The 22,835-nt window shown below is 48.2% G+C and overlaps 1 protein-coding gene across 1 annotated transcript; it reads right to left on the reverse strand.

Moving 5' to 3' along the window:
• Positions 1-4,993: 4,993 nt before the first annotated feature.
• LOC120946013 (B-cell differentiation antigen CD72-like) lies at positions 4,994-21,577 on the reverse strand. The gene is made up of 5 exons (XM_040360683.1): positions 21,502-21,577; positions 20,414-20,503; positions 19,749-20,165; positions 11,485-11,630; positions 4,994-5,220 (listed from the first exon to the last, which is right to left on the reverse strand). The coding sequence occupies exons 1-5, from the start codon at positions 21,575-21,577 to the stop codon at positions 5,113-5,115; spliced, it is 837 nt and encodes a 278-aa protein (XP_040216617.1). The 3' UTR covers positions 4,994-5,112.
• Positions 21,578-22,835: the final 1,258 nt, after the last annotated feature.

The following is a 22,835-nucleotide window of genomic DNA, read 5'->3' on the forward strand; positions in this document are numbered from 1 at the left end:
CACGCTCTTCCTCCAACAGGTCCTGCCTCCATACAGACCCGAGGCTGGGAGAACACAAAAATAGAGCCTGAGCATTGCACCCACAAAGCCCCCCCGATCACAGGTGCAATGCTCTGCAGCCTTTGCAAAAAGTGAGTAAATGATGATGGATCCTTTGATCAATGGTGCAGCATTTACTCATTTTTGCAAAGGGTGGAGTGCGCCTTTAACCCCCCGCTGTTCAATGATGACATTCTGGAAAGATGGCCAAATTCTCCAGGCTCAGCGGATCTCCCCCCCCCCCCCCCCCCCGAGTTACAGGAATGGTGGGATTTCAGACTGGTGGTCAGCAGGAAGTTTGCGCTGTAGTTAATACGATGTTCTTCTCACAAATCCATCTGTTCTGATATGTGTACTGATTATTCAAATTTCCATAGCCGATCTTCCAGGGATAATTTGAGCTGTAACGTAGAGGTGGAGACAGAGGTGAGAATTATGTTATATTATGTATTGAAGAGAGATGTAAGTCCTAACTGAATGGCGTGTAGCTTGCTCTGTTCATTGTAAATCATAAACTATTGCCAAACTTTTTGTCAGTGCTGCTGATCCCCTCCAGCCTTCTGGGAGGCATCCCGCTGACTGCCGTCTTTTCGTTTTGACAGCTGTCATATAGCCAAGGGCGGGGCCACCCGGTGATGTAACCGGGTGACCCCGTCCCCTCTGACGTCACACGACATCAGAAGGGGGCATGGAGTTCCCCTTAATATTCATACCAGACCCGAAGGGTCCACCACACCACACTGCACCTCCCCACATGCAGGCAGCTTGTAGTGGGGGAATTTTACTGTGCCTGTAGGGGGGGTAGGGTGGTGGATGTCAGTCATGTCATCCATGTTTTAATCCTCAATAAAGGGACACTAAAGGTTCCGTTTTTTTTTTTTTTTAAATAACAAACATGTCATACTTACCTCCACCGTGCAGTTAGTTTTGCACAGAGTGGTCCCGAACGTCCTCTTCTGGGGTCCCATGGCGGCTGCCTCGGCTTCTAACCCGCAAGGGCGAACCCCCTCTGGGAAGCTCTCTCCCGAGGGGGTTACCTTGCGGGCGCACTCTCGTGTTATACACTCGGCGTGCATAGCTGCCGAGTGTATGACTCGGCCCCGCCCCCCGTTGGCCACGTCACTGGATTTGATTGACAGCAGCGGGAGACAATGGCTGCACTGCTATCAATCTATCCAATCAGCCATGGAGAGAACGACACAGGATCACACACACTGAGATTCGGGGCTCAGGTAAGTAAAATGGGGGCTCGGGGGGGGGGGGCGGAGAGTGCAGGGTTGAGGAATGTGCTGTATACAGGGTGCAGGGTTGAGGCATGTGCTGTGTACAGAGTGCAGGGTTGAGGGGTGCTCTACATAAAGAGTGCAGGGCTGAGGGGTGCGCTACATACTGAGTGCATGGTTGGAGAGTGTGCTATGTACTGAGTGCAGGGCTGAGGGATGTGCTGTGTACTCCCAAGTTCTCCTTCAATAAAGAGCTCACCCCCTTCCCCCCATTGGAGTACAGACCTATCTTCCCCACACATCCTCTGATAGAGTGGGGTTGCTGCAAAAGAGCAGCTACAACTTACCCTCCCATGCCAGCAGCCTGCATGGATATGCTGAAAAGCAGGGAGCTTCTGCCGTAGAGCTGACAGCGGCCGTGGTCTGTGTAGATTCCCCGCCCCCACCCTCCTCTGCTCTCCAATAGAAATGTGCAGGAGGCAGTGCTTTCCTCTGTACAAGTGACAGTAGTAAGCAAGGAGAAAGGTGAACAGTGCCGGAGAAGGCAGAACTTTCTGGCTGGAAAAAAATCAACTGGTGCCCACGCTAGTGCGCTCCTGCAGTGCAGATCGCTGGGCTCCACTCCGGGACTCAGCCTTGATTTGCTGGGACTTGCATTAAAGCCCGGGACTGTCCCGGCGAATCCGGGATCGCTGGGAGGTATGCTACCGTAACTCCCTAACTATATACACAGGCTAGCCTCCTGCGCTGGAATACCTGAAAAAGTTCAGTCCAGCAATTTTAGTCCTTCATAGGTTCTTTCACACAAGTGCAGGTCCTTCGGAGGTGAATTCCAGTGCTGGTGTCTTCAGGGCAAACCCCAAGTTAAAAGTCTCTGTTACAGGCCATAATGAGAAGCGTTCTCATACTCCTGTGGGTCTCTGTATTGTACGGTGCTCACCGGACTTCCCTCTTATGAGGGCTCTCTGAATCAAACCACTGTCCCAATTTATATCTACAGGGCAAGGGGGCCAGACCCAGACAGAAACCCGCCAAAACAATAAGGAAAGCCGGTGTAGCACCTGGTTACTTCCAAGTAGCGGTGCTATTGAAATTTAGAGGGTGATCAGAGTGCTAATGACTCTGATCCAATTATAATGTTCGAGTAGGGTCTCTGTTTCAGCTTGGCTGTACTGTGGGCTCATTCTGTTGTTGCTGGGGTGTTCTCCCACCCCAGAACGACAGGTGGCAGCAGCAGAGTTAAGGCTTGGGTGTCCTTTACCAGCAGCCAATCAGGAGGGAGTGTCCTCACTGGGCATGCTGGGAGAGAGTACTTATGGGACAGATGCCATTGGTTCTTGGTCTTTTTCATCCAGTGTGGCGCCCACCTTTAGGGTGACCACATCACGGCGGCCTGGCGTTATGGCCTACCTGGCCGGGGCGTGCGTGCGTGCCACACGTTGTTCCTGGTTTCGGGACCATGTTGCTCCGGAACATTTGAGCAGCGACGGGACCCAGTGATCAACTGGGTTCCCACTTTTGAGGATCCCAAGCCGTATTTCTGTTTAGTGGGGAGTCCATCTGAGGAGCGCCAATGAGAGGCTGGCGGTCCAAAAGGATTTTGACAAACCACCGGGGATCAAGGTAGCTGGAAACTGAAGGATTGATCACCTGTCAGTCGGAACCTGGGCGACGTTAAGGAGATCCAGGCTTAATTCACCTAAGGAGGATTGCCTCCGTGACTACAATCAGTGAGGGCCTGTGGCAGAGGCGTCTCCCTGAAGTCCATCTAAGGAGGGTCTGTGGCAGAGAATTTTCCTCAAGTCCAAGTTCATTTCAGGAGGGTCTGTGGCAGAGACTTTATCCTACAAAGGTCTGAGTGATACTCCGGCTGCCAGGTCAGTGAGAGAGGCCTGTCCGGGTACACTAAGTCCACTCAGGCAGGAGTGGTACGGAAAGTGTTACATATGGGAGCAGGACTGCTCCAAATACTACGCCTGAATCTGCTGTTCTCCTTCTTTCTTCAAACTCTATCCTATCACCACAAGTTTATTGTTTTTACCTGGCTGGGTAATAAAGAGCACAGAAAAGACACTTGTTGCGGAAATTCCTTTACTACTGCTATATGCACCATTCACCCCTAGGAATTCAGAAGAGCCACGAGGTAAATGTGCCACCCAAAACAACTAGCAGCTCCTACGGGTGTAGTGCTACACGGGCAAAACATGAAACCCCAACTCTACCAGCCAGGAAAGAACCTAATGACAACTTCCACTAGGGTTTCAACATTTTCTTCAAGCCAAACCTGAACACTTTAGTGGCCTGGGACACCATTGGGTGCCTCAAGGAGAGTAGTAATGCATAGTTGCCAACAGTCCCGGATTTCCCGGGACATTCACGGATTTAGGACCCTTGTCCCGGATTGTTTTTGTCTCGAGACTTTGTCCCGGGAAATTCAAAAACGGCTACACCAAAATGGCCGCCGCCGCCACTGTGTTGTTTCCTATAGTCCTCTTGCAGGACGTAGCAGCACACGTTTCCTGTTCCAGCCCGTGCTATCCAGCATACTGCACGTATCTCCTGAGACAGTGTTCAAGCCTTAGGACTTTGGCCCATCCTGTTCCCACTGGCACGCCTCCAACCAATCCTGCACCAGCACTTTTCCAGCCTCGTTCCCACCCCTCCAGTCTGCATCAGCGAGACGTCCTGAGCAGGCACAGTTGAGCACGCGCCTGGCTTCCCCACAGCGCACCTTGAGGACAGCTCCATCCCATCCACGGCTGACAGATCCCACCTCCTACCCGAGCGTCCACACATCCATCTTGGCCAGGGTAAGATGGCACAGCTCTGACAGCGCCTCGATGTTTCACATCATCCGGCTGCTTCCCTAGTGTGAGACACAGTGCCTGTGGGATAGGCACCAGCCCATTGGGGGGGGGGGGGGTGTTTTCTTTGTGACAGTGCTGAGTTGAAGTTTGGTTGTTTGCCAGTTTTTGGATCACCAATATCTGTACATTTTGCAGTCCAAGCTGGGACCATGGAAACATTTCCTCACAGAAACCATTTTTAATAAAACATTGTTCTTACTTCCACATTGACTTGATTGAAGGATTCTTTCTGTTTGCTTCTAACTTGGCCGGTAAGCTATTCACACAGATCTATAGCAGGCGATAGTGGGGAAAGGAATGTGCGGGGGGGGCACAAGTGTGGAGGGGCTCTGATGACACAAGTGTGGAGGGGGCTGACAAATGTGGGGGGGGGAACTCTGATGTGGGACACACTATCCCATGTAAACCATGCCTATTTTTCGCTTTGCGCACCGCATTTTTCTATTATGCCATGCCACGCCCACACATGAATGCCCCACCCCTAATTATAACAAGGCTCCACCTACATGCAAAAAAGTGTCCCGTTTTTTTTTTGCAATGTTGGCAACTATGGTAATGTGGTGCGCATAGCGTGCTGCAGCGAATAGTGGGTGTGGCCAAATTGCTCTTGCTGACAGCATCGCCCTGCCCTCCCAGTGATGCTGAACCTGCCCCCAAATAGCTGTCCGCAGTTCCCGGACGGCAACAGATTTGTGTGGGACTATCTTGGTTACTTGGGGAGCCACAGCTGGTCTGATTAATGTGTCCAGGAATCCGGGACAAGTGGCAACCCTAACGTCCACCTGCTTCCAGGTCCCTCCCACTGCTCTGCTCTCTGCACAGTGATGATGTCACTGTTGCTTTTACAAGGTGATATCTGGGGTTGCAAAGGCCTTTGGTGCTCACAATGTGGATTCATATCCTTTGTGATTATTGATGAATATGTTTAAATGAAAGTTTTTGTGCCAGGAGATCAAATTTAGACATCTTCGCAAACGGAACTGTCATACTTGCCTGCTTGATGGATAGTCCTTGGGCCATTCCCAATTTTTGGTCTGCTTATTCCATTCCTTACCAACCCAGTAACTTCTTTGTTTCTCCTTTATGAATTTCTAAAAATAAAAATGGAAGTACTGATGAAAAAAATTGCAGATGTTAGCAGATACAAAGGGCTCAATTCACAACGATTTACACAATCCGATTGCCTCTCGGGGGATCAGGAAGGAATTTTTTCCCCTGCTGTAGCAAATTGGATCATGCTCCGCTGGGGTTTTTTGCCTTCCTCTGGATCAACTGTGGGTATGGAGTTGGGTGTATAGGATTTTACTGTGTTTTTTTATTTTGTTTTTTGTGGTTGAACTGGATGGACTTGTGTCTTTTTTCAACCTGACTAACTATGTAACTATGTAACTATGTAAGGATAAGGAACATTCTTTTCAGCCAGTTTTAACGTAGCATGTCTCCGGTCTCTCCCCATCTCCTGTGATGTGTCTCCGGTCTCTCCCCATCTCCTGTGATGTGTCTCCGGTCTCTCCCCATCTCCTGTGATGTGTCTCCAGTCTCCCCCCATCTCCTATGATGTGTCTCCGGTCTCTCCCCATCTCCTGTGATGTGTCTCCGGTCTCTCCCTATCTCCTGTGATGTGTCTCCGGTCTCTCCCCATCTCCTGTGATATGTTTCTGGTCTCTCCCCATCTCCTGTGATGTGTCTCCGGTCTCTCCCCATCTCCTGTGATATGTTTCTGGTCTCTCCCCATCTCCTGTGATGTGTCTCCGGTCTCTCCCCATCTCCTGTGATGTGTTTCCGGTCTCTCCCCATCTCCTCTGATGTGTCTCCAGTCTCTCCCCATCTCCTATTATATGTTTCCGGTCTCTCCCCATCTCCTGTGATGTGTCTCCAGTCTCCCCCCCCCCATCTCCTGTGATGTGTCTCTGGTCTCTCCTCATCTCCTGTGATGTGTCTCCAGTCTCTCCCCATCTCCTGTGATGTGTCTCCAGTCTCTCCCCATCTCCTGTGATGTGTCTCCAGTCTCTCCCCATCTCCTGTGATGTGTCTCCGGTCTCTCCCCATCTCCTGTGATGTGTCTCCGGTCTCTCCCCATCTCCTGTGATGTGTCTCCGGTCTCTCCCCATCTCCTGTGATGTGTCTCCAGTCTCCCCTCATCTCCTGTGATGTGTCTCCAGTCTCTCCCCATCTCCTGTGATGTTTCGGGTCTCTCCCCATCTCCTGTGATGTGTCTCCGGTCTCTCCCCATCTCCTGTGATGTGTCTCCAGTCTCTCCCCATCTCCTGTGATGTGTCTCCAGTCTCCCCTCATCTCCTGTGATGTGTCTCCGGTCTCTCCCCATCTCCTGTGATGTGTCTCCAGTCTCTCCCCATCTCCTGTGATGTGTCTCCAGTCTCCACTCATCTCCTGTGATGTGTCTCTGGTCTCTCCCCATCTCCTGTGATGTGTCTCCGGTCTCTCCCCATCTCCTGTGATGTGTCTCCAGTCACTCCCCATCTCCTGTGATGTGTCTCCAGTCTCTCCCCATCTCCTGTGATGTTTCGGGTCTCTCCCCATCTCCTGTGATGTGTCTCCGGTCTCTCCCCATCTCCTGTGATGTGTCTCCAGTCTCTCCCCATCTCCTGTGATGTGTCTCCGGTCTCTCCCCATCTCCTGTGATATGTTTCTGGTCTCTCCCCATCTCCTGTGATGTGTCTCCGGTCTCTCCCCATCTCCTGTGATGTGTTTCCGGTCTCTCCCCATCTCCTGTGATGTGTCTCCAGTCTCTCCCCATCTCCTATTATATGTTTCCGGTCTCTCCCCATCTCCTGTGATGTGTCTCCAGTCTCCCCCCCCCCATCTCCTGTGATGTGTCTCTGGTCTCTCCTCATCTCCTGTGATGTGTCTCCAGTCTCTCCCCATCTCCTGTGATGTGTCTCCAGTCTCTCCCCATCTCCTGTGATGTGTCTCCAGTCTCTCCCCATCTCCTGTGATGTGTCTCCGGTCTCTCCCCATCTCCTGTGATGTGTCTCCGGTCTCTCCCCATCTCCTGTGATGTGTCTCCAGTCTCTCCCCATCTCCTGTGATGTGTCTCCACTCTCCCCTCATCTCCTGTGATGTGTCTCCAGTCTCTCCCCATCTCCTGTGATGTTTCGGGTCTCTCCCCATCTCCTGTGATGTGTCTCCGGTCTCTCCCCATCTCCTGTGATGTGTCTCCAGTCTCTCCCCATCTCCTGTGATGTGTCTCCAGTCTCCCCTCATCTCCTGTGATGTGTCTCCGGTCTCTCCCCATCTCCTGTGATGTGTCTCTGGTCTCTCCCCATCTCCTGTGATGTGTCTCCAGTCTCTCCCCATCTCCTATTATATGTTTCCGGTCTCTCCCCATCTCCTGTGATGTGTCTCCAGTCTCCCCCCCCCATCTCCTGTGATGTGTCTCTGGTCTCTCCTCATCTCCTGTGATGTGTCTCCAGTCTCTCCCCATCTCCTGTGATGTGTCTCCAGTCTCTCCCCATCTCCTGTGATGTGTCTCCAGTCTCTCCCCATCTCCTGTGATGTGTCTCCGGTCTCTCCCCATCTCCTGTGATGTGTCTCCGGTCTCTCCCCATCTCCTGTGATGTGTCTCCAGTCTCTCCCCATCTCCTGTGATGTGTCTCCAGTCTCCACTCATCTCCTGTGATGTGTCTCTGGTCTCTCCCCATCTCCTGTGATGTGTCTCCGGTCTCTCCCCATCTCCTGTGATGTGTCTGCGGTCTCTCCCCATCTCCTGTGATGTGTCTCCAGTCACTCCCCATCTCCTGTGATGTGTCTCCAGTCTCTCCCCATCTCCTGTGATGTTTCGGGTCTCTCCCCATCTCCTGTGATGTGTCTCCGGTCTCTCCCCATCTCCTGTGATGTGTCTCCAGTCTCTCCCCATCTCCTGTGATGTGTCTCCGGTCTCTCCCCATCTCCTGTGATGTGTCTCCAGTCTCTCCCTATCTCCTGTGATGTGTCTCCGGTCTCTCCCCATCTCCTGTGATGTGTCTCCAGTCTCTCCCTATCTCCTGTGATGTGTCTCCAGTCTCTCCCTATCTCCTGTGATGTGTCTCCGGTCTCTCCCCATCTCCTGTGATGTGTCTCCAGTCTCTCCCTATCTCCTGTGATGTGTCTCCGGTCTCTCCCCATCTCCTGTGATGTGTCTCCGGTCTCTCCCCATCTCCTGTGATGTGTCTCCAGTCACTCCCCATCTCCTGTGATGTGTCTCCAGTCTCTCCCCATCTCCTGTGATGTTTCGGGTCTCTCCCCATCTCCTGTGATGTGTCTCCGGTCTCTCCCCATCTCCTGTGATGTGTCTCCAGTCTCTCCCCATCTCCTGTGATGTGTCTCCGGTCTCTCCCCATCTCCTGTGATGTGTCTCCAGTCTCTCCCTATCTCCTGTGATGTGTCTCCGGTCTCTCCCCATCTCCTGTGATGTGTCTCCAGTCTCTTCCCATCTCCTGTGATGTGTCTCCGGTCTCTCCCCATCTCCTGTGATGTGTCTCCAGTCTCTCCCTATCTCCTGTGATATGTCTCCAGTCTCTCCCCATCTCCTGTGATATGTCTCCAGTCTCTCCCCATCTCCTGAGATGTGTCTCCAGTCTCTCCCCATCTCCTGAGATGTGTCTCCAGTCTCTCCCCATCTCCTGTGACGTGTCTCCGGTCTCTCCCCATCTCCTGTGATGTGTCTACGGTCTCTTCCCATCTCCTGTGATGTGTCTCCGGTCTCTCCCCATCTCCTGTGACGTGTCTCCGGTCTCTCCCCATCTCCTGTGACGTGTCTCCGGTCTCTCCCCATCTCCTGTGATGTGTCTACGGTCTCTTCCCATCTCCTGTGATGTGTCTCCGGTCTCTCCCCATCTCCTGTGACGTGTCTCCGGTCTCTCCCCATCTCCTGTGATGTGTCTCCGGTCTCTCCCCATCTCCTGTGATGTGTCTCCGGTCTCTCCCCATCTCCTGTGATGTGTCTCCGGTCTCTCCCCATCTCCTGTGATGTGTCTCCGGTCTCTCCCCATCTCCTGTGATGTGTCTCCAGTCTCTCCCTATCTCCTGTGATGTTTCTTCAGTCTCTGACCACCCCTGTTGCACATCTGGAGCCTCTGATGACCCTCAGGTCCAGTGGCAGCCTATAAAGCAGGGTGCAGGGGTGCCACCCCCTATCCATGCGCCCGGCCCCCTTATCTACATGCAAGGCGCCAGACGCATGGATGAGGCTCTAATAGGCTTCAAAAAAGGATGGGCTTGGGGCGCAGAGCACTGCACCCCAAGCCCACTCAGTTGTGTGACAAGAGTGAATGAATATTCGCCTAGGAGGCCTATTGGCCTAGGAAGAGGAGGGTGGAGACGAAAGGCTGCCATTATGCCAAGGAGGAGACGCAGGGGAAGCCTCCGCCTGTCGACCAGAGGGAAGAACTGCCCGCGCCATAGATGGGGTAAGTGTGGGACTGGTAACTGACCTACCAACCGGGGGGGGGGAGAGATGCGGATGACCTGGCCAGCCTACCCTGGTGTTTTACAGGCGTGTGTACATGGCATAAGGCTCTAATTGGCTTAAAAAAAAGGTGGGCTCGGGGAGCAGAGTACTGTTGTGTGATATTATCAAATTAATATTTGTTAATATCTTCCTGTTTCTCCTCCCGGGCCAATCAGGAATCGGATCCTTGGGGAACCCCCACGACAGAGAGAGGGCCATATTCTCAGTAGAGTTACGATGGAGTATCTCAGGATACTCCGTCGTATCTCTCTTTTTTGACCCGCGTATCTATGCGAGTGATTCCTAGAATCATTTTCGCATAGATACGCTGAAGATCCGCCATGTGTAAGTCACTTACACTGTCGGATCTTAAATGTAATTCGCCGCCGGCCGCTAGGTGGCGTTTACGTTCAGGTCTCATTTGTTTATGCAAATGAGCCTGATACGCTGATTCACGAACGAAATCGCGTCGCCTAACCGTCGCTTACGTCGTTTGCGTAAGCGTAAGGTTACCCCTGCTATATGAGGGGTAACCTTACGCCAGTCCCACGTAGGCCATGTTAAGTATGGCGTCGGGTCCGCGTCGTCTTTTCCCGTCGGGTACGTTGTTTTCCTAAGTCATTCTTGAATACGACTTTACGTCAATGACGCACACGTCGGCGTCATTGACGTTTTCCGCCGAGAACTGGAGCTTGCGCACTGGGCTATTTTTAGCCCGACGCATGCGCAGTTCGTTCGAAACGGGGGCGCGCTTAATTTAAATATAAGCCGCCCCCTTTGAAATACGGGGGGATACGCCGGGCCAAATACACTACGCCTCCGCAAACTACGGAGCAAGTGCTTGAGGAATACGGCACTCGCTCCAGTAAGTTGCGGCGGCGTAGTGTAAATGGCTTACGCGAGGCCGCCGCAGAATATTGGAGAATCTGGCCCAGAGGAAGCAGAGAAGAGGAAGTAGAATTGTAATTGACAATGAAGGTACATCCTAAACATAGAGCCATTAATACACCTTGAATAAACTCTTTCAGGTTTGTTGTCAGGTGAAGGTCTGGAAACAATGGCCCGGATTCACAGACAGCGGCGCACATTTATCCCGCCGTAGCGTATCTCCTGTACGCTACGCCGACGCAGCCCCAGGGAGGCAAGCACGGAATTCACAAAGCCAGTGCTCCCAAAACTGCGCTGGGTTTCTCAGGCGTAAGCCAGGGTAGGTGGAAGTGGGCGTGAGCCATGCAAATCAGGCGTGACCCCATGCAAATGATGGGCCGAGCGCCAGAAAAGTACTTAAATCGAACTGAGCATGCGCTGGGCCGTGGACGCATCCCCGTGGGCATGCTCACAACCACGTCGGAACAAATGCCTATGCTATGCCGGATCACTGTATACGCCGTCTAGCGTAACCTACGCCCAGCCAGACCCACGTCCAACGTAAATTACGCCGGCTTGGGTTCCCTGGTGCAGCCCTTTGCATGGATGCTGCTGAGTTACTCCTCCTTTATGGGGCATAACTTTACGCCGGACGTATAACTTTACGCGCACTGTGTCGGGCGCACGTACGTTCGTGAATCACCGTATCTCCTCCGTTTGCATATTTGAATAGGAAACCAATGGAAGCGCCAAATGTGTCCAGCGTAAATATGCGCCCACTCCATGCCGGCGTAGGCAAGTTACGTCGGTGGGATGAAGCCTGTTTTTAGGCGTATCTTAGTTTGTGGGCCCGGCGCATAGATACCACGGCGCATATTTGCACTTACGCGGCGTATCTGGAGATAAGTTGGCGCAAGTGCTTCGTGAATCCGGGCCAATGTTTTGTGACACAGGATAACGGTCCTGTTTTTTTTTTACATTTCTGAGAACATCGCCATGGATGGAATCACAGATTCCCATTGTATTGTATGGTCCTTACCTTGAGATCGGTGTCAGAATACGGCACAATGATGAGGTTGGAATCTCTGCTTTCACAATCTGTTTTACCTTTTTCCCAATTTCCATCTTTTTCAGAAAACCAGAGACATTTCTTTCTATAGAGGACCCATCCTTCCAGACAAACACCTGAAGGACAAGAAGAAGCAGAGACTGAGGACTGGGGAGAACAATGTGATGGACCATGTATGATCTCAAGGATTCAAAACACATATTACAGATCATTAACCACTTCCCGACGCCCGTACGACTTTGTACGGCCGCAGGGTGGCTCTAAATCTCTGGGAAGACGTCTTTTTACTGCCTCCGCTCCTCCTGGCCACTGGGAGGCGTGAGCGCGCCGGCGGCACGCGGGCATGCCCGCCGCATCACTGAGATGCCGATGCGCGTGCCTGGCGGCCGCGATGTCCGCCAGGCACCCGCGATCGGCGGTTACAAAGAGAAGGACATGGATCTGTGTGTGTAAACACAGACAGATCCATGTCCTGTCAGGGAGAGAGGAGACCAATCTGTGTCTCTTGTACATAGAGACACAGGTCGGTCACCTCCCCCAGTCACCCCCCCCCCCCACACAGTTAGAACACAATGCAGGGTACACATTTAACCCCTTCCTCACCCCCTAGTGTTAACCCCTTCAATGCCAGTCACATTTATACAGTAATTAGTGCATTTTTATAGCACTGATCGCTGTATAAATGTGAATGGTGCCAAAAATGTGTCAAAAGTGTCCAATCAGTCCGCCATAATGTCGCAGGCCCAATAAAAATCGCAGATCGCCGCCATTACTAGTAAAAAAAAAAATAATAAAAAAAAAAAATTCTGTCCCCTATTTTGTAGGCGCTATAAAAAAAATTGGGCTATTTAATATAGCAACAAGTAAAAAATATTATTTTTTTTTTTCAAAATAGTCGCTCTTTTTTTGTTTATAGCGCAAAAAATAAAAACCGCAGAGGTGATCAAATACCACCAAAAGAAAGCTCTATTTGTGGGGAAAAAAGGACGCCAATTTTGTTTGGGAGCCACGACGCACGACCGCGCAATTGTCAGTTAAAACGACGCAGTGCCGGAAGCTGAAATTTCACCTGGGCAGGAAGGGGGTATATGTGCCCAGTAAGCAAGTGGTTAATGACACCAGGGTCACGGAACACACTGCGGGTGTGACATCCCTTTACACTAATATCGGTCACAAAGGCCCTATTAATGCAGCAAGATGGGCCCTGAATAAAAATAGGGATGTAAATAGACAACATAAGAAGTGGATTGCCTTGATTTTTGTTTAGCGCACAACTATTTTTGGTACCAGAATCAATATTATTGAGCCTTGAACATTCTTCCACCGCTCTCCTGTAACGTAACCGTACTCCTGGACCCACTAATACAATAGAATGAATCAGCCATGACTAAGCACTGACTGTCAGTGCGAAACGCGTCGGCCATACTGTATTTTGTTGGTTTGCAGTGACTGTATGTACAGTTGAAAAATAAAAGACATCTCTTAAGTGATTTTGGAGTGCGGCTGTCCAGTTTTTCGTCTTTCCATTTTGCTATCATTAGCATTGCCAGCACCTTGGTGGTTCAACAGCCCTTGATTGCTCACGGGGCTCACCTGGAGCGGTGAGAAATTTGTCTGCCAATACAATAGAATGACTGTTATTTATCTCCAAGTTTTCATGTAGTTGCTCTATGGTTATTGTAACGGAATGACCCGTGACACCCAGAGACTTTTGAAGGATGGGGGGTACTCCTGTGCCAGCGTCACTAATGACTCTTGGGTCTAGGGTCATCCGTTGCCCCTTTTGGGCATAGGGTGACTGATGAATGATAATTCATGTATTGCAGGAGATCTGGACATATTACAAGTTGTTAAAGTCTGACTCCAAATGGGGGGACACATGCTTTTGAGGTGTTAATTCCGTCTTCTCCTAGACATTCCATTGTGTGATGCTAATACTGTTCTGTGTCCATTGTACTAATTAAGTCTGAAGGTCAGATGTCTCCTTTCAGGGGTAGGGAATTAGCATGTCAATTATGTTTAGTAAAGGAATGTGTTTTGTGTAAGGCCTCGTACACGCGACCGAACATGTTTGCTGAAACTGGTCCGTCTGTACGGCCGACCGGACCGGATTCCCGGCCGAGCGGACAGGTTTCCAGCGGACGAATGTTTCTTAGCATGCTAAGAAACATGTCCGCTGGAAGCCTGTCCGTCGGGCATGTTCGGTCGTCTGTACGACTCACCGGACATGTCCGCTCGGCCGAAAGCCCTCGCATGCGTGGAAGTGATTCGACGCATGCGTGGAAGCATTGACCTTCCAGGGTCGCGCACGTCGCCGCGTCATCGTCGCGGCGACGGCGACAAAAAAAAGAAGAAATAAAGGAAAAAAATATATATATATATAAAAAGGGGGTAGCCATCCGGGGCCCTGGGCACCTCTGGGCCCTTTAATAAAATAAACATTTATAAAAAATACATAAAGAAAGGGAGATTGCCATCCGGGGCCCTGGGGACCTCTGATTTCAATGGGCAAGAGCGGTGGAAGAGCGGTAAACACACCGCTCCTTCACCGCTCCAAAGATGCAGCTAGCAGGACTTTTTTTACCGTCCTGCTAGCACACCGCTCCAGTGTGAAAGCCCCCGGGGCTTTCACACTGGAGACAATGGGGCAGCTGTTTGAGGGTGGATTGCAGTGTGAAAGGGGTCTATATAATAGATTCATAGATGATCTAATACTTTTTTTGGGATGGTAATGAGGAAGACCTAAATGCGCTGCCTATGAACTGGAATGTGGTCTAGTAGATCACCCTTCACAGGTGAATGTGCACTATAGTGAAAATAATCACAAATAATTTAAAAGAATATAGTTAAGTGCTCAAAAAGCTCCACCTCGTGGGTGGAACCATTAGGCCTTGTACACACGATCAGACATGTCCGATGAAAACGGTTGACGCATGCAAGGGATTTCGGCCCAGCGGACATGTCCGATGAGTCGTACTAACCATCGGACATGTCCGATGGACAGGCTTCCAGCGGACATGTTTCTTAGCATGCTAAGAAACATTTGTCCGCTGGAAACCTGACCGCTAGGCCGGAAAACTGTCCGGTCGGCCCTACACACGGTCGGACATGTCCGCAGAAACTGGTCCGCGGACCAGTTTTCGCGGACATGTTCGGTCGTGTGTATGAGGCCTTAGTGTAGAACCATGGTGTATTTATCAAATTCCCACTGCATGCATTATTTGGCCAATTACCAATATCTACTATAAATGTTTACATTCTTAAAATGTCCTCTCTCAAGGTGCTCCGCCTTACGCGTTTCATCATTGGACGTCGCCTGACCGCCTCAGGCGACATCCAATGAGGAAACATGTAAGTCGGAGCTACGCACACACGTCACTACTGGTTTAACAAGGCTTGCATGCTGACACAGAGCACTAGTCCATTTGGGTGGTCAAAGACCAGGCCACTTTTTGCGATTATGCACTGCGCCGCTTTAACTGACAATTGCACGGTCATGCGACGTGGCTCCCAAACAAAATTGATGTCCTTTTTTCCCTCACAAATAGAGCTTTCTTTTGGTGGTATTTGATCACCTCTGCGGTTTTTATTTTTTGCGCTATAAACAAAAATAGAGGGTACATTTTGAAAAAAATTCAATATTTTTTACTTTTTGCTATAATAAATATCCCCCAAAAATACATAAAAAAACATTTTTTTCCTCAGTTTAGGCCGATACGTATTCTTCTACATATTTTTGGTAAAAAAAAATCGCAATAAGCGTTTATTGATTCTTTTGCGCAAAAGTTATAGCGACTACAAAATAGGGGGTATTTTTATGGCAGTTTTATATAAAAAATTTTTTTTACTAGTAATGGCGGTGATCAGCGATTTTTTTAATGAATGCGACATTATGGCGGACACGTCGGACACTTTTGACACATGTTTGGGACCATTGTCATTTATACAGCGATCAGTGCTATAAAAATGCACTGATTACTGTGAAAATGACACTGGCAGTGAAGGGGTTAACCTGTAGGGGGCGCTGTAGGAGTTAAGTGCTCCCTGCATAGTGTTTCTTACTGTAGAGGGATGGGCTCTGTGTCACATGACACTGTTCTCCGCTCCGAGTACACGGAGCCGAGATCAGTGTCATTCTCACTAGTCAGAGTGGGGAGATGCTTGTTTACACAAGCATCTCCCCGCTCTATACCTCCATGAGATGATCGCGGGGATCCCCGCGCCAATCGAGTCCGCCGGACCTCACGGGGAAGGCGGCAGGGTCGTGAGCGTGCCGCCGGCGGCGCGCTCGCAACCACACGGCAGGCATTTAAAGGGCCACGTACAGGTACGTGATTATGCCTGTCCGTGCCATTCTGCCGACGTATATCTACATGGGCCGGTCCTCAAGTGGTTAAGAAAACTTGTTTGTTTGTTTTTTTAAATTGAGTTTTTAATAAAAGTACTTTTCGGATTTACATGGTTCCAACTAATTACACAGGGTGGAGCTTTTGAGCACTTAACAATTTTCTTTTAAATTTTTTCTGATTATTTTCACTATAGTGTAGACATGTGCACACTGAAATATTTTGTTTCGTAATTTTGTTTTCGTCCAAAAAAATACATTTATTAAGTTACTCCCGAAATTCGTTTTTATGTATTTTGTTTTTCGTTAAAAAAATGCATTCGTCCGAAAATCCAAATTAAGGTCAAATCTGTCATTGAAGGCTTATGGTGTCTGTCAAATGTTCTAAGAAGAAGAAGAAGAAGAAGAAGAAGAAGAAGAAGAAGAAGAAGAAGAAAAAAAGGAAAATTCAACAGAATCTTAAAAAAAAAAAAATTGGACTCTTCATGTCTCTCTATGTCGAATCTTCATGTCTCTCTATGTCGAATCTTTTCTCTCTATGTCAAATCTTTTCTCTCTATGTCAAATCTTTTCTCTCTATGTCGAATCTTTTCTCTTTATGTAGAATAATATTGGACTAATAGAGTTAAGGTTAGGCACAATTAAGGTCGAATCTGTCATTGAAGGCTTATGGTGTCTGTCGAATGTTCTAAGAAGAAGAAGAAGAAGAAGAAGAAGAAGAAGAAGAAGAAGAAGAAGAAGAAGAAGAAGAAGAAGAAGAAGAAAAAAAAAAGAAGATTCGACAGAATCTTTAAAAAAAAAAAAATTTGACTCTTCATGTCTCTCTATGTCGAATCTTCAATTTTCTCTATGTCGAATCTTTTCTCTCTATGTCGAATCTTTTCTCCTTATGTAGAATAATATTGGACTAATAGAGTTAAGGTTAGGCACAATTAAGGTCGAATCTGTCATTGAAGGCTTATGGTGTCTGTCAAATGTTCTAAGAAGAAGAAGAAGAAGAAGAAGAAGAAAAAAAAAAGAAGATTCGACAGAATCTTTAAAAAAAAAAAAATTGACTCTTCATGTCTCTCTATGTCGAATCTTCATTTCTCTCTATGTCGAATCTTTTCTCTTTATGTAGAATAATATTGGACTAATAGAGTTAAAGGGGTGGTTCACCCTAAAAACGACTTTTTTTTATTACACTGCCCCCCCACATTACAATACGATTAAGGGTATTAATTTTTTTTTATGCTGTACATACCTTTGTACAGCATATTCACCCCTGGCATCCGGCTTGCGAGTCCCGCGGGAGTGGGCGTTCCTAACATGTCTGTGATTGACGTTTGACAAAAAACGAGCTCCCCCCCCCGTCGCGTAAGCCGCGTCACGATTGGCGAAAGGAGCCGAACGGCGATGCGCATGCGCAGTATAGCGCCGACTCGCCGTTCGGCTCCTTTCGCCAACCGTGACGTGGCTTACGCGACGGGGGGAGTTTGTTTTTGGTCAAACGTCAATCACAGACACGTTAGGAACGCCCACTCCCGCGGGACTCGCAACCCGGATGCCAGGGGTGAATATGCTGTACAAAGGTATGTACAGCATAAAAAAAAATTAATACCCTTAATCGTATTGTAATGTGGGGGGGCAGTGTAATAAAAAAAAGTAGTTTTTAGGGTGAACCACCCCTTTAAGGTTAGGCACAATTAAGGTCGAATCTGTCATTGAAGGCTTATGGTGTCTGTCGAATGTTCTAAGAAGAAGAAGAAGAAGAAGAAGAAAAAAAAAAAGAAGATTCGACAGAATCTTTAAAAAAAAAAATTTTTGACTCTTCATGTCTCTCTATGTCGAATCTTCATTTTTCTCTATGTCGAATCTTTTCTCTCTATGTCGAATCTTTTCTCTTTATGTAGAATAATATTGGACTAATAGAGTTAAGGTTAGGCACAATTAAGGTCGAATTTGTCATTGAAGGCTTATGGTGTCTGTCGAATGTTCTAAGAAGAAGAAGAAGAAAAAAAAAAGAAGATTCGACAGAATCTTTAAAAAAAAAAAAAATTCCACTCTTCATGTCTCTCTATGTCGAATCTTCATGTCTCTCTATGTCAAATCTTTTCTCTCTATGTCAAATCTTTTCTCTCCATGTAGAATAATATTGGACTAATAGAGTTAAGGTTAGGCACATTCGACCGCAACGAAAACGTAAATAAAGCATTTGTTTATGTCGGATCTTTCGGTTTTCGTCTTCTGTGCTTTCATTATCGTTTGTTAAAACGATAAAGAAAATACCTGAAATTCGGACGAAAATGCATTCGGATGAAAACAAATGCACATGTCTACTATAGTGCATATTCACCTGTTAAGGGTGATCCACTAGACGACATTCCAGTTCATAGGCAGTGCCACTCACCCCCAATTCATATATACTGTATATATATATAAGTCTATGAAGATAGCTAGTAAATTTGTTAGTAAAGGGTATGATCAAGCTGTCATTGAAAAAAAAATAGATGTGTTGAAGTTGGACAAGTGGAAATAAATCTATTATTAAGAGATAAATCAACACAAGCAAATAGGGAACAACCTCTAGATATGATCATTGATTACAACCTTCAGTATAAACAAGTGGAAAGGATTATTGGAAAATATTGGGATATATTGAAAAATTATGATATCTATCCTTAAAGAGCTTATCCCAGAAAGGCCTAGGTTAGTATATAAAAAAAAGCCACTAATCTAATGCCCCGTCGTACACACAATCAGGATTCCCGACGGTAAAAAGTCCACTGGGAATCCCGGGGGGAAAACCGGTCACTTTCCCTTCGGGAAAACTGCGGTGAGAGCTTTGGCCGGGAATCCCGGCCGTGTGTATGCTCCACCGCAGTGGAAAAAGACCGGGAAAAAGACCAGAAATCATGCCGCGATTCCCAACGGTTTTCCTGGCGGGAAATCTGCCATGGAGCGTACACACGGCCAGTTTTCCTGGCCAAAAGCTGTCATGGCAGTTTTCCCGACTGGAAACCTGGTCGTGTGTACGAGGCATAAGGGAGCGACTGGTAAAAAATATAGTGGAACCCCCAACAGCTAACAAATTGACTTTGTTTGATGAAAAAAAGGCTTTTATGCCTGTGGTAGATGCTATAGCTGCAAAGCAGCCGCTAGCAATATAAAAAAATTTGTCAAATTTATTAATAAACAGAATGGTAAACAATATACACTTAGGGATTTCATAACACGCAATACGGAGGGGGTTGTATATGCCCTTGAATGCCCATGTGGCATTATTTATGTAGGGGGGACAAAGAGGGCTATGCATGCAAGAATTAAGGAACATGTATACCAAATAACAAAAGGAAAAAAGGAACACCTATACCCATAACAACATTTTTAGAACACAACATTATATATATATATATCCAAATCTCCGAAAATATTTTTTTTGTCCAAAAAAACGAAACGTAATGAAATGAAACACTCATGTCTACTGCCAACCCAGAATCTAGACACACCCTAAAAATACCACCACCACTCCTGTACCAACAAGTCAACCTCAGGGTTCCAGTACTACCTTTCCGTGTTGCTCTAGTCTTTATTTTCAATAGTGGAAACCAAGAAGAGAGGCCCAACCTACCGAAGGAAGTTGACTGGCTCTGTCTTACCGGACTGCCTTAGGCTTGGCAGTGATGCCGGGTATAAAGCCATTAAAGCCCCCCCCCCCCCTAATGATATATTACAAGCTGGCTGGGCAATTCAGGCCAAGGCCAACAAGACCAGTGAAAGAAGGTCCAATACAGGGGACACGCAGATACTAGTAGTTTTCTACTTAAAACTTCCGTAATGACCACAATGGCCATCATTCTCTATAAGACATCCTTGAAAATAACTTGGAAAACAAAAATGAAAGAAGTACCTCTAGTATCTTGGTTGCATTTGTCCAGTTCAGTTCTTGTTTCCTCTGCTATTTGTCTGGACTTCTGTTTCTCCTGCTGGCACTGCAACAGAGCATTGCTCACATCTGTTTTGCCCCTTTCCGCCTTCTCTAGATCCAAACGGGTCTTCTCCAGCTGAGTCTTGGTGGCCCGCAGATCTTTGTTCACCGACTCCAAGAGATTCTCCTTGCTCTTCAGACTATTGTCCAGAGCCTGATAGTCCTGAGACACTTTCCTTAGCTCCTGACGGGTCTTCTCCAGCTCATTCTTGGTGGCCCCTAACTGCCTCTTAATTGTTTCCAGGAGGTCCTCTCCGCTCCTGAGGCTCCGAGTCATACTGCTGCTCATTGTACGGTGATCGGTCACCGACTTCTGGAAATCACCGGACAACTCAACATCTGCAAGATGTAAAACAGACATATTAAAGCAGATCAAAGTGTTCTGTAGGCCACAGCAACCAATAAGAGTTCGGTTCACTATTGTCTAAATAGTAAATGATTACTTTTACACAATTTGAGAAATTGGCTATTTTACGCTGTATCTTATGTACAGCAGAATAAATGTTGCGTAAGATTAGATCTTCTGATTGGGTTGAGCTGGAGGAAATTTTGCCCTCACCGCACACTAGATTTGTGGAATTACTCACATTTCACCGTCAGTCCGATCACAGCCGCAGACAAAATTAGGCACAGCAGAAGGAAGACCAGAGAAAGGTGTAGAGCGCACCCACGGAGGCCTAGGACACAAAAATACCAAAATTATTTCATAGACCGAGACATGGACTAGACCAGAAATAAGGGAGGTGAGACATAAGCTACCCCCAAACCATCTCCACCACTGCCAAGTCTCTGAGTGTCCCAATGTGGACCAGAGCAGGGCCAGGACAAGGGGGGCATGAGGGGAAGCTGCCCTGGGCACTGAATTATCATGTGAGGTGGTGTTTTTTTGGGGGGGGGTGGCAAGTGGTAAGAATTTTTCTAGTAGGGGAAATTGGGCAGGGGTGAGGGTGCTAGGAGTGGTGATTTGGGGGATTTGTGTTGGGAGGGAGGATGGGGTGGAATAGGATTTTTGCTAGGAGGGGGGATTTGCACTAGAAGAGGGATTCCTCCTCCTCCAGTCCCCTGTAAGCATTTCTACACCACTCCAGTCCACTTGAGTGGGCAGCGCCAGCCAGAACTACTGTATATTTGACAGTCTGCACTCTGCACAGGGACTGGGGGCTGGAGCCGAGCAGCAGAGCCACCGCATCGGATGATTGGGGGAGGAGGAGGGACGGACAATCAGAAATCAGTACCCAGACCAGCAGTCACTCAGCAGACTTAGAAAAAAGTCTGCTACATGCCCTTGCTGATTCCAGGGAGGGGAACTTGCCCCCCCCCTTACCCCTACCTGTGGATGCCCATGTACAGGCCCACAATTTCAGGATTTCCTGTAATGAGGCATAGGCAGCGACGACGAGTCCTCCTTGCTTCCTCCTCCCCCAGTCCTCCGTAAGCATATTTACATCATTCCAGTCCACTTGAGTGGGCGGCGCCGGCCAGATCTATATTTAACAGTCTGCACTTTGCACAGGGACTGGGGGCTGGAGACGAGCGGTCGAGCCATCGCATCGGATGATTGGGGGAGGGACAGACAATCAGAAAGCAGCAGCCAGCCCAGCAGTCACTCAGCAGACTTAGAAAAAAAGTCTGCAATGGCTCCTTGCTGATTCCAGGGGGGGGCACTTGCCCCTACCTGCAGACACCCATGTACAGGCCCACAATGTGTTATTTTTTTCAGGCTGTTCGGAATGCACAAGCTTAGTGACCATTATAGACAAGCCCTGTGATACTAGAGGAGTGAATGGTCAGAAATTTGGTCGCTTTATCAAACCCTTCCTGAAGAAAAAATAAATAAAATACATGTAGACAGGATCACAGTTGGCAATTATTATTTCTCCCAGGGAGAGAGGAGTAATGTGAGAAAATTTACTATAAAATGTCAAACTCTGGAACCAACTAAACAATACTGCTTGGATAATAAAGTTTAGTCCTACAAATGTTCTCTCTCTCTCGCTTTTTGCTGCCAGTTTTACATGGACGTATCATGAATGTACAATCCGGTGTCACCCCCTACCTGCCATCAGCTGACAGCCCCTTCCCATAGGAGGCGTTGGAACCGGTCTATGCTCTCTGGATGGCTGCAGACCAGTTACATTCTCATACATAATATCACCGTCCTCGTTGGGATCCTCCAGGGCGGGGCCTGAAATAAAAACAAAGTCCTTGGATGAAGGAAATAAAAGTGTATGAGGGGGTGTCATATGCTGTAGATTGTCCCACATGGTGTCTGGAATATTTTATATATATTCTGGGTCATATCCTATACAGTGACTCCACCAGTAACTGAATCTTACTGGAGCCGAGGCCGCCAGTAAAACCTCTGCAGAGTCACAGCTGAGATAAATAATAAAAATAAATTGCACTCTGCGCTCTCAGGTACTATAGCTCCTGACTTTAGAGGAATAGATACCTACCAGCCCCAGGAGTCCAACGTTGTCTTCTATGCTGCTGAATCTCCGCAGGGCTTCTGCTCCTTCATGCCGCCATCTTAGTTTTGTGAGTCAGCTGTGACTTTCTGATATCCTATAGCTGGCTCCCCTACTACACATGCATTAGCCGCAGCCTATAGTGGGACTGGTCCCACAGCCTCCTTGGATGTGTGATGTGATCTTAGGAGGCTACGAGTGGGAGAAGATGGGCCTATATGAGAAACTAGTGTATCGCACCCCACGTAGGAGCCGCTGGTGAATTGGGATCCCCCCACTCTGCACAGCCAGGCACATCAAATTTTCACAGGCTCCCAGAATCTGGAAACAGCCCAGCACTTGAATTTTTTGGTATTTTGTTGAGAGAATAAAACTTGGCTGGGGAGTAGGGGTATTACGGAATGCCCACTTGACTTTGGAACAACTTCAAGGACAACTACTAGTATATACAGTCTTCCTTTAGCACTTCACTTGCTTGCAGAATCACCAATGGTGTCACTATGCAAAAGTCTGTAGCACTGGCCCATTTCAGGCAGGGACC

This window comes from Rana temporaria, chromosome 1 (assembly GCF_905171775.1).
Source record: "Rana temporaria chromosome 1, aRanTem1.1, whole genome shotgun sequence".
In the NCBI taxonomy this organism is placed as follows: domain Eukaryota; kingdom Metazoa; phylum Chordata; class Amphibia; order Anura; family Ranidae; genus Rana; species Rana temporaria.